Source organism: Panulirus ornatus, chromosome 22, assembly GCF_036320965.1.
Source record: "Panulirus ornatus isolate Po-2019 chromosome 22, ASM3632096v1, whole genome shotgun sequence".
In the NCBI taxonomy this organism is placed as follows: domain Eukaryota; kingdom Metazoa; phylum Arthropoda; class Malacostraca; order Decapoda; family Palinuridae; genus Panulirus; species Panulirus ornatus.
The window spans coordinates 13118586-13135147 of record NC_092245.1 but is presented as its reverse complement, the minus strand read 5'-3'; the positions used below and the strand labels follow the sequence as shown (position 1 = coordinate 13135147).

Here is a 16562-nt window from a genome sequence, read left to right as displayed (position 1 = left end):
CTTCAACCGCTTCCTCTAGTTCTAAAAGCTGCTCTGGAATCACCATGGGTTTGTGTAGGACAAACGGAAAAGGCAATAACAGATTGATAAAAAGAAAAAAAAAAAGGGGCTATACACACACCATTACGGAAGTTCGGAGTTGGCTGTGAAGTGGACCCATACTGACAGCGGCCAAGTTTTTCTCAGTATATATATATATATATATATATATATATATATATATATATATATAATAGCAGACAAATTCGCCATCAGCAATGATTCACCAGTTCTGCTGTATCAACAAGTACAACTTTGCCTTGGTCTGTGATGTTCTATGTTGCGTAAAGTACAGTAAAACATGTGCAAGACTTCCTGTGGTAAGAGGAATGAGATTTTAAGAGCATGAAAGGAAAGTTGCCAATACGGCTCACAGGACAGACTGAGGATCTGAGGGCCAGGAGGATCTAGGGACTCACTTTGGTGCCTGTGTCTTGACTGATCCGCCCCCGCCGTTCTCCTCCTCGTTGCTGGAGTACGACTCGAAGTCTTCTGAGCCCCACGAGTCTGAGGACGAGAGCTGACGGTGGACGTGAAGACGGCGTGAAACCCACGTCTCTTCACTGCCACCACCACCGCTGCCACCACCGCCGCTGCCACCACCTCCACTTCCACCCCCGACACTGCCACCGCCGCCACCACCACCACTGCCAAGATCGGAGATGTCCTCGTAAATGCGGTCCTCACACCAAGGGCCGCTCAGTGTGCTCGACCGGCTCGACCGACTCGATCTGCTCGACCGCGAATCTGCAGAAAACAAAAGACATCCATTAGTGACGCCTTACTATATACGCTACGATTACTCCTACAACCAGGACCCTTTAAGGGGCCTAAAGAAGCAACATGTTGTATACATAATAGTAATTTAACACAGTTAGTACACACATGCTAGACCTTGGAGGTATCGATTACGGGTAAAACGATCTCGTGAGAGACAAAGTCTTAAACCACCAACACACAATCGTGTGCCTGAAAAAAAGGGGGAAAAGATGGGGGTTTGGGGGCAGATGTGAGAGGTGTTGAAGTCATCAGGAATAACACTACCAAGACTAGTCATCTTCATAAAGCCTTATCAGCGCCGCGTAGGTGGAGTTAGTGAGACACTAGAAACAGACCCGTGGCGCCTACCTCAAGGTCCAGCATGTATGTATACACATTTATCTGCACCACAATGACGAAAAAAAAAGATTACATTGATTAATTGAGTAGTAATTAAAACAAAATTTAATGGATAGAAATGAAAGTTTAAAAGACCCATCACCGCAGCATAAAAAAATTAGAACCCAAGGTCAGCAGCATGACGATAAATGTTATGGATAAATGAAACAAAAAAGTGTTGCCATAGCATGAGCAGGAGGAGGAGCACAGGTCTGCCAACATGCACATCGCCCACCACCAAGCCACGAAGCAGCAGCAGCAGTAGTAGCATCATCACCACCACCTTTGAATGACACACTTGAGGCCCTTCGGTCTTACCACAATCCTGGCCGTTTCTCTCATTTCTATCGTCGCCTCTTTCATTTTTATCGTCGTTTCTTTCACTCTTATCGTTGCCTCTGACGTTTCTATCGTCGATGCTTTCGTAGATAGGCTCCGGAGCCCTGGGTCGGTTATCGCCAATATCTGACCTACTGCGGCACTCGGTCTTGTCGCTGACGGTCATAGCGTCGTCTGGATTGGTCGGGTGGCGAGTGACGTCCTCTCTACAGGCGTCCTCAGCCACACTACAACTTTCTACAACCTCCTCTACCTCGCACGGACACTCGTAAACATGTTCGGTAGCGGTCGGCACAACCACGTCTTTGGCACTGTCGTTGGTCTGCTCTCCAAATCCCGTGGGTTGACTGTTCAGGACTTTCCCCTCGTCCTGAGCCACGGGTATTGGTGGGCCTTTCCTCACTGTAGCGTAGTATGGTTCCCCATCCTCGCCAGCTTTAGACATCTGTGTGTCTTGCCTGGTTTCCGGCCCGACAATCTGGTTTTCTTGAGCTTCGGTATTTTGGTCTCCCGTCCCAGAGGTCCTGGTCGGAGCCGCGTCTGCGACACGTCCCTCGCGAGTGGTTTCCTCCCCACCGTCGAGTCGCATTAAGGTATCCGGGCAGGGGTCGGTTCCGGTCTTTCCTTGATCTTCACCCTGACCTACGTCTATTTGTCCCCGGCTCTCGCTCTCTCCTTCACCTCTTATGTCGCCAGCAGGTTCGTGTTGACCTGAGACTTCCCTTTTCTCGCCATCTTCAAGGTCGTCTTTCTCCCCTCCACTACCCACCACTGTTCCTGGTTCCCCTATCAACGGGCCTCCTCCTTCCGTCCCGCTAGGCAGACTGGAGTCTTGCCCTTTCCTTTCAAGTCCCATGGGCTCATGTCGCAACCCCCCCTCCGAGCCGTCAGACGCGTCCCTCACCTCAGAATTCGAAGGAAAGTGACAGGGCCGCAATTTTTCACCGTCTGTCTCGGAAACATCGACCTGAGGGTCCAGAACAGGGAAGTTTCCGTACAAATTATCCTTCCCCGCGATACAAAAGAGGTTAACTGTGTCTGTGGGTATCGTATGTGGCATACTGTAAGGTTGGGAGAGAGCGAGGTCCTCGGATAAAGGGCGTGGCTGGGAGGGCGTGTCCTCGGGGCAGTACCACTTACCCCCCTGGGCCTGTGAAGCCAGCCCCTGGGACTCTCCTCCCTCGGTCAACATGACTGTGGCGGAGTGGCGCCGCCTCACACCCGCGGGGTTCAAGGCCTGAGAGAGCTCCGGCAAGACGCGACATATGGCCGCCATCAGGTCGGTGACGCCCTCATCCTGTTCCTTAGAGCACGCAACACTGGCATCTGGCTGGTCTACAGCCCCGTGGGCCGGGTTAAGCACAGTCTTCCCAGCAGCTTCTCCCTTCCCGAGCGTTGGATCCTCAGACGGGGGAGGCAACACCCTTTCAGGATGATTGTTGTTGTCATCGTTGGCCGAAGTTACCGGCAGATCGAGCCCCGACTGCTGGGGATCTTCCCGAGGTAGCTGGACCGACGAGGACTTCTCGCTACCGTCTACAAACATAGTGAGAGGACCCGAACACATCCCAGGGAACTTCTCCTCATCGTCTCCCTCAAAGGACGCCACAGGGAGCTCCGCTATATCTTCTTCAAGCTGGTGTTCCTCGCCAAGCTCTCTACTGATGGCAGTCTTCATCTCCGTCTCCATCTGCGGGAGCAAGACGCCCCTTCTCAGTCACACGCGGGAGAAACCATCGTCTCCAACCACATGTTGCTCCCAAAGGAACACACACACACACACACACGGATCTTGCTGTGTCACAATTCCTCGATCATTCTTACACACTGATGGTCACTATCTTCGTCCTCCCAGCACTACACACTCGAGTCTAAGGGAAACCAATAAGTTCTATTTTCACTCAGTCTTGTGTTGCAACATACAAAAGATAAAGATATTTCCAAATCTCTATGTATGTTTCCTGTATCACATCTGACACTTTGTGAATACCTGATATCTGAAAGAGAAAGAATTTGACAATTATCCTTCTATATTTTTTTCCCTTCACTACCACCATCACGCATGGGAAGAAATGTATATACATGAAATCCAAACGATGACGATGCGAGACTGGCAATAAAGCCGAAACTCCACTACCCTCAACACCTCTTTTTTTTCCCCACCTCCACCTCGCGACTGTAGCACTGTCTTGCCCAAGGAACTTGGCACGGTCACAAAATCTTTAACTATTTGCGTCGCCGTGAAGTTCATACTAATTAAGAAAAAAGACGAGGTAAAAAAAAATAATATAGATGGGAGGGAGTTGGTCGTAAGAGTGAGGGAGCAGGAAGACTGTAAACTAGTGAAGGATGACAAAGGTCACGACGTGTGACGTCATGGGTCACAGGCCCAATTCGGGAGTGTATTGAGTCTTTAACACATAAATAAACATCATACCAACCATTGCCGTTATCATGAACATGTGTTAACTTGTCACAACCGAGTCGTATCTACCCTCAGAGAAAGTTTATTATCCATCAATATCTATTATAATAATCACCACAATCTATTTACATACAATTCCATATCGAAATTACCACAATCTATTTTCATACCGATTACTATCGATTTTAATACCGATCACAATCATATAAAGACGAAAACAGCATAACACTGTATCACAACGCCCTCCCAAACAAAACAATTCAGATAGAGTCACACAAGAGATAAAAATACTTACGATATATATGTAGTTCCTCACACATACTCACTGTCAAGATTTCAAATTTCAGAACTGCAATTAATGTCATGAAAATGAAGGAAAAAAAATATTATTACCCCACCGCTCGGAGTGATCATGATGATAAACTTGAGAGAACGTTAGCATGAAAGTCTTTATACGCAGGTTGGAAAGAGTGTTGGCAAAAAAAAAAAAATCAACGCTGGTACGCGAGAACGTCGTTAAGAAAGAACGCCAGAAGGACAACAAACTCGCAAGAATGAATTAGCTAAGAAAAATAACAGCTGGTAAGAGAGAACGCTGTAAGGGAACAACGCTAGTAAAGACAGCACCCCACCGACCACAGCCTCGCCTTATCATTCTCAGTTAATCGAAAAATTAGCCCATCAGTGGTCCAGCCTTGAGCACATGATTATAAAAGCAATAATATCCTTCCTCTCGATGAGGGGCCCACCCGCTGGCTGGCTGGCTGGCTCCTACCTATGGTACCATAGTGAAGAGGAGACAGATACGGACGGCCCCAAGGACGACAAGTCTTGGGAGGGAGGAGGAGGAAGGGAGGGTGGGACGGAGGCGAGTGGGTTTTCATCATCCAGCAAAGGATGACATTTCTCCACCTTACGCCAGACTTCGACAGGCGGCTCCTCAATGGCATATTTACTGCCCGTGGTACTCTAAGAAATGAGCAAACAAAAAATATGATTCAAGCAAAAACAGCAACAATACACACACACACACACACACACACACACACAGAGAGAGAGAGAGAGAGAGAGAGAGAGAGAGAGAGAGAGAGAGAGGAGAGGAGGAGAGAAGAGCAGAAGAGGACTCCAGCACTTCGCTACCTTAACCAGACTTCGAACGCTTAAATATATTTACTTACGACTCTAAAAATTGAGAGAACAATACAATATATCGACAAGCAAAAAAGAAGAATACAGAGAGAGAGAGAGAGAGAGAGAGAGAGAGAGAGAGAGAGAGAGAGAGAGAGAGAGAGAGAGAGAGAGAGAGAATGAGACACTCCAGCACTTACGACATAATGAAAAGTACTTACGAACACTTAAAAATATTTACTTACGAACACTTAAAAAGATTTTGAGAGACACTACTTACGAGTATATACGACAAGGCTGAAGAGAGAGAGAGAGAGAGAGAGAGAGAGAGAGAGAGAGAGAGAGAGAGAGAGAGAGAGAGAGAGAGAGAGTGGTCTTGGGTAGGAGTCAGAACCGTCGCTGATGTCATTCTTACTGGGCTACACTCCCAATTCCCTCCCCCCCCCCAAACACCCCCCGACACACTCATTCTCCACCCACCATCACCCATCCCCCCTAGTGTGAATGCGGGGGGCTGGAAGACACAGGTAACACGATCAAGAGGAACGCCAGGGGAAGGGGGGGGGGGGGGTCATACGTCAGGAAACAAGTGCCATGAAAGAAAATGAGGAAAACGGTGTAGAAATAACACGATAAAAGCAAGACTTGGAAAAACAAGCGAAAAGTGCTGAAGGTCATCGGAACAAAGAAAAGCCATAATAAAACAGAAGGCGAAAAGAAAACGAAAATAAGCAAATAAAAATGACAACCATTAACTTTTATTGTGTAAGAACACCAGCGAGGAGTGAAGGTGCTGCAAGACTAATTCAAGTTTGTGTGGCACTAAAAACACCCGTAAATATGGTGGAAATTGATCTAAATGTCGTAAACATGATGGAAATTGATATAAATGTAATTATGATGGAAAATGATATAGATGTCGTAAATACGATGGATTTTGATATAAATGAAGTCATAGCAAGTATGAATATATGCACCATAAATGCAGTCACAGGCGAGTATAAATATATGGGCCACAAATGCATACAAATGCGCCATCATCAGAATCCAATATACAAAGTTACCAAAAGGAGTACGTACATGTTAAGACCAACAGCTGTATACCCGTCCCACTGAAGGTACATATGTGCCACCAATGTGCATGGAATGCAAACGACAGATGTAAACGTGCTTTCAACAGGTGTAACACAACCCAACCGTTCTATACAACTAGGCCAACAACAGCTGCATCAACGTGCCAACAACAGCTACATCACTGTGCCAACAACAACCACCACATCAATGTGCAAAGAGCAAGTACATAAACGCAGGACCTACACCTGCATATGTCTCTCTCACCGGCAGTTACATAACTATACCAACAGAAACAGAGACGAGTCTGCCAATGCCTCCGTAACGGGTCTGCCATCAATGTCCCTCGCGATAGGTACATCAATATGTAACCAACAGGGAGGGCAAGTACAGCGAACGCGAACCTGATACTCGTACAGTCATACACGGAAGAGATCCGCCTGGAGAGAGAGAGAGAGAGAGAGAGAGAGAGAGAGAGAGAGAGAGAGAGAGAGAGAGAGAGAGAGAGAGAGAGAGAGAGAGAGAGAGAGAGAGAAATACGCACCAACTGTTGCTCTACAATGCTTTTACTCCCTCGCACATGATGGTGGCGAACTGTCCTATTCGTTGTGGTGGTGTTGGTGTATGGTCTAAAGACTCCAAGAGTACACCATGCTATCGTCTCCCACCACCATCAACACCACACATAGGACCGGTTATGGTGATGATGAGATCATACACCCCACCAAGGACGACTGGGCACACACACACACACACACACACACACACACACACACACACACACACACACACACACACACCAACTAAACAAACAACCCGATTGAGGCAATGGGACAAACAAAGAAGGGGACAGATGGACTGACCAACACGCACACTGGCTTCCTTAATGTAGTGGTCACCGTTGCATCCCACTAATACTGAGGACTCAGGGTCGAGTCCCAGACGAGGCTGACGACTCACAGAGAACCCAGCTCTTCATCCTCAACTTTTGAGGTTAGTTGAAAAAAAAATGGGTACCTGGAATATGCTGTGATGTCTATACCTGGAGACTCTTCGGACTGTTCATTTAAGAGACTTAGAAAGGGACAAGACATAACCTATGAAACAAAAGAGTGTCAAACCAGCCGGGATACTAAGGTTACGTAAGCCTGCAGGCCACGGCTTCTAACACCTTAAGGAAACAGAGGATTAACATGGAAGCTTGGTTTCAGACGGAGCTCTCACAGTAGAAGACCTCCGACTGCATCGTAAGGTATATATAATGCATGTAAGACAGGTCCCAGACCCAGTTTTAGGGGTAGAAGTCCTCTGAAATCATCGTGAGGTATACGTAAGGTAAGGCAAGGTCCCAGACCCAGCTGGAGGGATACAAGACCTCCGAAACTGTAGTATGGGGTACGTACCGTATGAACGAAGGACCCAATAGAATTATTCATAAGGAAGCTTCCCCCTGCCATGTAGCATATGTCACCACCACTCCATCTGGAGTCGTCCAAGAGCCTTATTAGCTAGCCTACATGTCCTCCTCCATGATCAGACTCAAGAACTCTGTTCTAAATAAGAATAACAAAGAAAGAACATTCACCAGTTTTAGATATATATATTAAACACGGATTTCCCAATACTCTCAGAACTGGTGGCATCATGAAGTACAGAAAACAAGGTTGCTGCACTAATATCTTGAGTCTAAATGCTCGAGTCTCATGAAATACTCTGACATGACTACTAGGAACCAAACAACTTTCACGAGAGAGAGAGAGAGAGAGAGAGAGAGAGAGAGAGAGAGAGAGAGAGAGAGAGAGAGAGAGAGAGAGAGAGAGAGAGCACACTTCAAAGGTGGACGACGATCTCGCCTTTCACAGTTACTTGACCATTAAGATGAGAGATCCTTGAAACGAGTGTGGACAAACGAGGTGTGTTTCTTGCACCACACTTCTTGCGGAAGAACTTTTTGACAATGAGATAAAAGGATTCCTGCCGCATTTAAATGGCAATATTCTGCGTTGAATCTTTAATATCTTCACAAACTGACCCTAAAATGTAATGGGAAATCATGGGAGATCTACAACATCCATTGTTAAAAGTGCTGTTCCACAAGGTACCGTACTTTCTCCTCCACTGTTCATAATTCTTACATCTGGCGCTGACATGAGTGCAGTATAAATAATCATAATATTTAAGAGTTGCCTCCAGAAATAGGTCTACGAACTCGTCAACAAACGAGACAAAACACAGATAATCCATTAAAGTCTTCCAGCACACCGGCAAAAGTAATATAATGTTCACAGAGGAAAAATACAAACACTTTTGAACGGAATATATGAAGATACCACAGTTCGCCGCGCGGTGTGAATATATGATACAGCGTGGCCCGATTATACCAGGAAATCATGTGTGTAGAATTGGTGAGTGACCAAAGGCCTCGCCTTTGGAAAACATGACAAAGGAACTGTCGAGTCAGCCACGGTATTGAGAAGTTGAACACTAGAGAGAGGACTTCTGACACCAAGGGAGCAATAGTGTTCATGGCATTGCTAACATCACCATAGTAACCCGTAGAAATCCATAAATAGATACGAAATGACCAACGTCTGTCTCTATCCCTCTCAACTCAGAAAAAACTGAAAGTATCGTCACACTTTTAAAGGTTTTAAAACCGCATTTAGTCTATTGTAAACAAATAAAATACTAGAGGGCGACTACAATACTGGAGGGCCTAAGGCCTATCCTACCCAAACAAATCATAATAAATCCTTTCTGACTGCACACTGCGAGATGCACGTAAGGTAACTAGAAAAATAATAGCATGCGGGAACAGCTCACCCATTCACTCACTCAACGAACATTACAACATCAACTGGGAAGCACAGGTGCCACTGGAAATAGCATACACCTCTGATACTACCATTCTGTTTAACCAACGACCGAAAGATATGCCCAAACATCAGAAAAAATCCGGAAAAGAAGAAAGTATTAGGCATGTTCCTCGCTGGCACACCAGAAAAAGCTCAAAACTGTACAAAACAGGGCAAGCATCATTGAGGGAAGTGCAGCATCTAACAGTCTGGTTGGTACACGAGGCCTTTCCTGGCGAGGCTTGGTCACTACCCAAGCTGCAGGGGTGCAGGACAAACACCCAAAGTCAACATTAAGAGTAGGGACGGTAAACATAGTCATGCACACCCACCTGTTGTCAGTCTGTAAACAAGTCCGTCTTGCACACACACAATCTCTCTCTCTCTCTCTCTCTCTCTCTCTCTCTCTCTCTCTCTCTCTCTCTCTCTCTCTCTCTCAAAACTGGCAGAACTAGAGAGAACGATGAAGAATGTTTGCGTGCGAGCTTGCGTGTCTGCGTGTACCTCACGTGCACATTCTCCATCGATTCGGGAGACCCGGCACCCTCTCCACAGTTCAGTGTGGAGACCAAGCTATTACTGCTGCTACTCTGATCTGTCACTACTTTAAACCGTCCCTTGCACGTACCTGCTATACCCTGGCAGATCGGGTTCACTTATAGGTACTTGTTGAGAGAGTCCTGCTCAACTGGTAGGTCGATAAATGATTCAAATATTCGAAGGGACTGCTCAACTCAACGGCTTCGAACTCCCGTTGTTAAGTTACGATATAGTCCTACATTTTAGGTTTTTCTCAGCGTTCTTTATTGGGAAAAGTGAGGTGTCGAGTCCTGGATAGATTTAAGTATGCATGCATGCATGCATGTCCTCCTAATAAACATATGATCATATTTCCTCTCGCACTAGGAATGTCATTTTGGCAAAATCTCATCGTAAATAGATAGGTTCTGTCCAACACACACACACACACACACACAGCCTCAACAATGACACATATCTAAAGATCTAGCCACAAGTACATAGTTGTTAAGCCAATGTGATGATCAAGAGAAGACTCCCAAAGGCCCAGTCACACCCTCACTCTCAAAGCCTGTGTATCAAACTAGACTTCACAAGCGTGTCAAGCCTAACCCACACACTTCATGCACTACGCCTCACTCTCGCGTCGACTAGGCTTCACAAGCGCATCACACGAAACTCCGACGACTACGTTACGTTTGGATCGAGAGAGCTGTCGCGCGACGCCTTACGTAAAGCAGCTTCATGAGCAGGTCTCCCAGATGCTTCGGCTTCACGCACGCACGAGCATAATGATGGCCTCCTGGGAACCAAGTCCGCTAAAGCGTAATAATTTGCGAGAAAAATCATGTACTGTCATGATATAACGCTTCGTCCTCCATTTCTTAATGATACTATCAACCTTCTGTGTTGGTCACTGCAGTGTGTGTCTGTGTGTGTGTGTGTGTGTGTGTGTGTGTGTGTGTGTGTGTGTGTGTGTTTAGGTTCGAGACTCCATTCTGACCACATCTATGAAAGGTCCAGCGACAATTGATATTCTAAACCTCGAAACATCATAATGCAAAGCGAGACAATCTTTCTTCAGTGATATATAATCCTTCACAAGGATCCAGGTCAGCATAATCAAAGACGCAAAATGGATTAATGTCGTAAGTCCTCCACTACACACCCCTGTCCCCAGTTTACGTAATCGACTGGAAGATACAAAAAAAAAAAAATGGTAAACAAAAAAATTATACAAGCTCACTTGTATATATTGTAAACACTCAGCCATAAACAGCTGTCGGGTCACAGGCGAGGTCAGCATACCCATGGGACGTGCTGACGTGCTGGAAAGACGTACCGTCTTGCTAAAGGGTCGTACCGTCGTGCCGAAGGGTCGTGCCGTCGTACTCCATGGACGTACTGATCGCGTTTGAGGGTCGTCATGCTCATGGGATTACCACAAGAAAAATAAGGATGACGTATGTCATGACATGTCATGCGCCATACCTCAGAATCTTATCCACGTAGCGTAAATGATGTTTCACGTGTCAAAAGCGACAGTATCAATGAATCGTGTCATGTGACACATAGAGCATGTCACACGTGTCATACCTCCCATCAATGAGGGAAGAATGAGGTGTCGTATGAGGTTTGGCATCAGTCAAATAATGAGTTGCAGATAATGAGATTCCAATCATATCTTACATCAAGGTGAGCAAAGGTCATACCTCACAACATCAACAAGGGAGTGTAACGTGTCATACCTCACAACATCAACAAGGGAAGTGTAACGTGTCGTACCTCACAACATCAACAAGGGAAGTGTAACGTGTCGTACCTCACAACATCAAAAAGGGAAGTGTAACGTGTCATACCTCACAACATCAACAAGGGAAGTGTAACGTGTCATACCTCACAACATCAACAAGGGAATACCACGTATTTATGTCGCCCTACATCGACGCGAGGAGTGTCATATGCCTTGTCAAGGAGGGAGACAGTGGCGAGCAAGGTGGGGAGAGAGAGAGAGAGAGAGAGAGAGAGAGAGAGAGAGAGAGAGAGAGAGAGAGAGAGAGAGAGAGAGAGAGAGAGAGAGGTAGTCGTGATGGCCCTCCAGCGCCACCAGTGTCCTGATGACCAATATCCTGGCTGCAGGGAGAGGTCTTCCTCCTGCTGGTGGTGGTGCTGGTGCTGGTCCTACCTCACTAACGACCCCTACGAACCACCACCTGACCACTCACCACACCTCACCCTCCTCCTCCTCCCATCTAACCCATGGCACCGTCGTCAGAGCACGGTGAGCACGAGAACCGGTTCGTTCTCTAGAAACCAGTCACGTCATGGTGATGGGTCAGGCCAGGGCGTCCGGCTGGCTGACGAAGGTTCCACAACTTAATTACATGGACAAGGCTGACTCGGGTTGCTTCTGTCTCCACCAAGCTGTGACCCTCCTGCTCCTTCCGCCACACGTCTCCCTTGCAAGAACGTGCTGGCAAAAGCACACACACACACACACACACAAGCGTATTTCAAGATATAATTTCACATCGATTACGGAATTATTAAGCCACATTTGGCAAGCACCCCAGCGGAGGATGAGAGAATATCATGACGCACTGCGTCGCCCGGCGCCATAAGCGTTAACAGGGACACGCAAATTTCGTTTCGCAGGCGGTGGGGCTGGGACCGACTTCCGGTGCTAGGCAAGGAGGGTTTGGGGGGAGGGGGTAGCTTGGTGCTGGGAGGGTGTGGGGGGGAAAGGGGGGGTTTCCTCAGCGGGCGCAGGCTGATCCCAGCTCTCTGCGGCGTGCGAACGCGCCATTACCGGGCACGCAACATACTTCTTTTTTTTTTTAGTTTACATACAAGATCTGCGTCAGTTATACTGGCAGCTGAGAAATGCGAGACGTGAGCTGAGATGGCAGCTCTACGGACGTGTGTGTATGTGTGTGTGTGTGTGTGTTAGCAAGTGCGGTGCAGAAGGGAGAGAGAGAGACAAAGCCCTTGACCATACACTTGCTCCGGCCTTCCTGAACATCCTGGCTCCACCTCAAACCTCGCCTCATATCTCCCGACCATATTCCTCAGTTTATCACTCTCTACTTTCTCCTTCGTTTCACCTTCCAACGTCTTCCCCTCCTCCTCCTCCTCCTCCTCCTCGACTTCTAAACCCAATAATCCACAAAGTATTCCACACACGTGAGAAATACCTTCACCATGAGACCCCTATACGTTCCCCCGTCTCATTCCCCTACACCTCCACCCCCAATCCACCCATTTTCTTTATATCCTCCCCACTTCCTTATCCTTAATCATGTTGACGGTCTACAGCGCCTCACCTCTAACCCCGCTGACCGGTCTGAGACCAAACAGCCTCCCCTGCAACGATGATAAAGCGAGCTATTGGAGGACGCAACCCGCAAGCCTACGCAACATAAACAACAGCTGCTGCTCCAGTTGGTCGCATTCTACTCCATAGGGGCATTCGACCAGCTATGGTAGGGAACTCAATGGGTAACTCGTCCACCGATGGTCGATATTCTCTGCAGCCACTCGTCCACAAGCTCTACACACACCGGAGTGACACAGGGATGAGTTACCGCAGTGAGCTTAAGAACCTCACAACTTAAAAGAGGTACAAAACTCTTTTTTTTCTTACGTGTAACAGTGTATAGAACCAGAACTGTTCTATTCATTGTATCCCATCCAACGTTCCAGTGTAGAGTTCTTTTTTTTTTCATTTCGGTATGCAAATTAAGGTCAAGGACTCTGCCGTGCCTATTTCGCGCCCTTCACTATAAGCCTGGCTCTCTGGGTCATATCCGAATCACTCGTGTGAGACGTCCAGATCGTCAAACTACAGAAGCTAACGAATTACTGGACTCTACGCTATCAGTCCTGCATCGCAAGCATAGCAACAGCGGTGTTATCACCACATCACACCACCACCGCAACTGCCACAGACCGTCCAGCTGCACCAAGAGGTACCACAGCAGTGACGTCACGTGTGCGCCAAAAATGACGTCATGAGTTGGCCTCCTGGCTTAGCGACGTCATCGTATGTGCGACAGACATTGTGTGTGTGTGTGTGTGTGTGTGTGTGTGTGTGTGTGTGTGTGTGTGTGTGATTACTATCCGTGAGTTACGGGGGAGAGAGACAGAGTTACAGTTGTGTTGTCCCGTCTCTAAACCTTCTGTATATGTACCATGTCCTTACTTGTGCACACACACACACACACACACACACACACACACACACACACACACACACACACACACACACACACATACATCCTGAGCGTCGCTGGCGGCAAATGATAACAACGGTACTGCCGTAGTAAACCTTCCCCTCCTGTATTGTCACTTTCTAAGAACAACAAACAGGAGCAAAGTGAAGATTTCTCCTCGTAGGCTCAGTCCACGAAGCTACCTCCTCTCTCCATAGTAACGACCTGGCTATCCCTGTGTGGTAAAAAAACAGGCTATACTTCTCAACATCTGATCTGCTCATAGGACTGTCTGCCTTTAATGTTTTTATGGGATCACCAGCCGTACTGACATGACCAATTTCCACAGAGGAGTGACAGGCAGCTTAATAAAACTCTGAAGCTTGAGGTTTACCATTTACTAAAGCTAAGCTTCCAGATTTCCTAATACCCACTAGGTAAACGAAGCTTAAATTTCAACGATCTGGTAACAGCTTGATGAAATCTACTGGTCTCTTGGTTAAGCTTCAAGAGAACACCTATGGCCTAACTGGGGGCTTTCAGCTAAAGCTCAAAATAGAAGACACACCCTCCCTCCCTCCGACTAAGCGGAGGACCAACATGTGGGGGGGAAAAAGCTTGAAGCAAATGACGCAAGACGTCAATATTCAGACGTGGAGCCTCTGACGTGCCTGGTGTGCACACTGTGTGGTGGACCTAGTGTTGGTGACGCAAGCCTGTGTCATCACCACCACCACAGACCAGGCAGGTGGTGCTACCATAACCACCACAGACCAGGCAGGTGGTGCTATTATAACTAACACAGCCCAGGCAGGTGGTGCCAAAGCACCATCATCACCACTGCCTAGGCATGAGCCACCTGGACACCTGAGACTAATTCCCGCACTCGATCTTTCATTTCCGCTCATTGACGTTCCTTAAGGAGGCCAGGTGCCCGTCGCGCGCACACACACAGACGGATGGGTGACGGATGAATAGCGTCACACACACACACACACACACACGGCACATCACAGATATGGTGAAACATATAACGATGATAATGGATGCATATAACATGATGTAACAAAGCAAGGCAGAGTTAGGAGGTGACGGGATATGTTGAAGATGATGATGATTAAAAAAATATGGACAAGGCAAAAAAAAAAACTAACATCCAAAGAGGAAGGGTCAATATATGACGGTGCAGTGTGACTCAAGCCATCTGTGTTTTGTCTCACTCCATCTCCACCACACGAGTCCAACCACACCCCTGGACCTTGCCAAGAAAGGCCTTCAGAGAACTCACAGGATTCTACAATAACACTCAGGACTCCATACATCTCGCCCCTCCGCTCCATACATCTCCTCGCCCCTCCGGAGAAAAAATTGGGTTTCAATGAGAACACGAAGGTATCCACAGAAACCCTCTGCTTCGTAGAGCAATCAGGCTTAAGATATACATCACTTTCAGAAGTCTTCCGAGAACAAGTTGGGGTCTTTATAACGTACAAACCTCCAAACATTACCAGAGCTTCGAAACACCTCACAAGTAGGCCCAAGCAAACCACCTGGACCCAATTCAAACTATGAGGATATACAGCAGAAGAAAACTTGGAGGTACAGCAGAGGACAACTTGGAGGTACAGCAGAAAACAACCTGGAGGTGCAGCAGAAGACAACCTGGAGGTGCAGCAGAAGACAACCTAGATGTCCAGCATAGGACAACCGCATATTACGATGAGTTCTTACCTCATTCACACACAACAGCCCTCTCTACATATTGTCTAGCCCCCCACCTCACATACATCATCTTGAATCCTTACACTCCTGAGACACAGGTATATAAGTGGGATTCAAGATGTATAAGGTACCCCTGGGATATAAAGAATTTCAAGTGTATGAGGAACTTTTTGTTTACATAAACGGGTCCTCCTACATTCCACTTGGGGTCCTCTAACACAGCATCTTGGTTCCTCACACCCCTGAGCCTGAGGTATAAGGGAGATTCTGAGTTTATAAGGTAACACCAAGATATATGGAATTAGGATTGTAACATGTACTCCTAATACACACAAACGAGCTTTGAGCACACCACTTGGGATCCCCAAATCTTGATCCTTTTACTCTCCTAAAACTTGAGACATTTGGGTATCAGAATGTACAAAGCAACTTTTACAAACACTCTGGGGGCTCCGCTGGCCACTTGGGCCTCCTGATAAACAAGGACCCCGACCCAACACCACCTGAGGGCCCCCCTCCGCCTCTCACACCAGGAAACATACAAACGGTCATCTGAGGCCCCAGTGAGCCAACCTAGTTTTTGCTCAATGCCTGGCTCAAGGGTGGGGTTCCATCGCCTGTACCCTGCGTATTGTGCAACTCATGACCATATATATAAACAGGTTGGTGGTGGTGCTGCACTTGGTGGTAGGTAGGTGTGTGGGGTCTGTACGGCGTCGCCATGCGTTAAGAAATGTGACGTTGTAAGATGAGGTCTCGGGGAAATAATACGGTTACGTCAGGGTGCTTGAAAGAACTACAGTGTTACGATATATGTTTTTTTTTTTTCCTCATGACCTTGCAAACCCTCGTACTTCATCCAGCGACATCACTCTATTTCCTCTCTCGGTTATACGCTGAGGTGTGTGACACTCGCAAGTCCGCTCATCTACTCTCATTTCAACGTCCGACAAGCAAAAGCAAAAAGAGGACCAGCAGTCGCGGGAAGCAACGAATGTAATATCCAGGTCACAAACGAACAGTTCAAGCACTCATCCCGACACACACACACACACACACACACACACACACATATCCTACCCAGCCAACCTACGC

The 16562-nt window shown here is 47.2% G+C and overlaps 1 protein-coding gene across 4 annotated transcripts in view; it reads right to left on the bottom strand.

The window, feature by feature from the left end:
* LOC139756560 (rho guanine nucleotide exchange factor 10) overlaps positions 1-16562 on the bottom strand; it is a 70709-nt gene that overhangs the window by 30442 nt on the left and 23705 nt on the right. For all 4 annotated transcript variants that reach the window (XM_071676160.1, XM_071676161.1, XM_071676162.1 and 1 more), the window contains exons 2-3: positions 1516-3533; positions 459-786 (exon numbers count right to left, since the gene is read on the bottom strand). In XM_071676160.1, the coding sequence (XP_071532261.1) occupies positions 459-786; positions 1516-3226 (2039 nt within the window). In that variant the 5' untranslated portion in view covers positions 3227-3533. The remainder of the gene's footprint in view (positions 1-458; positions 787-1515; positions 3534-16562) is intronic.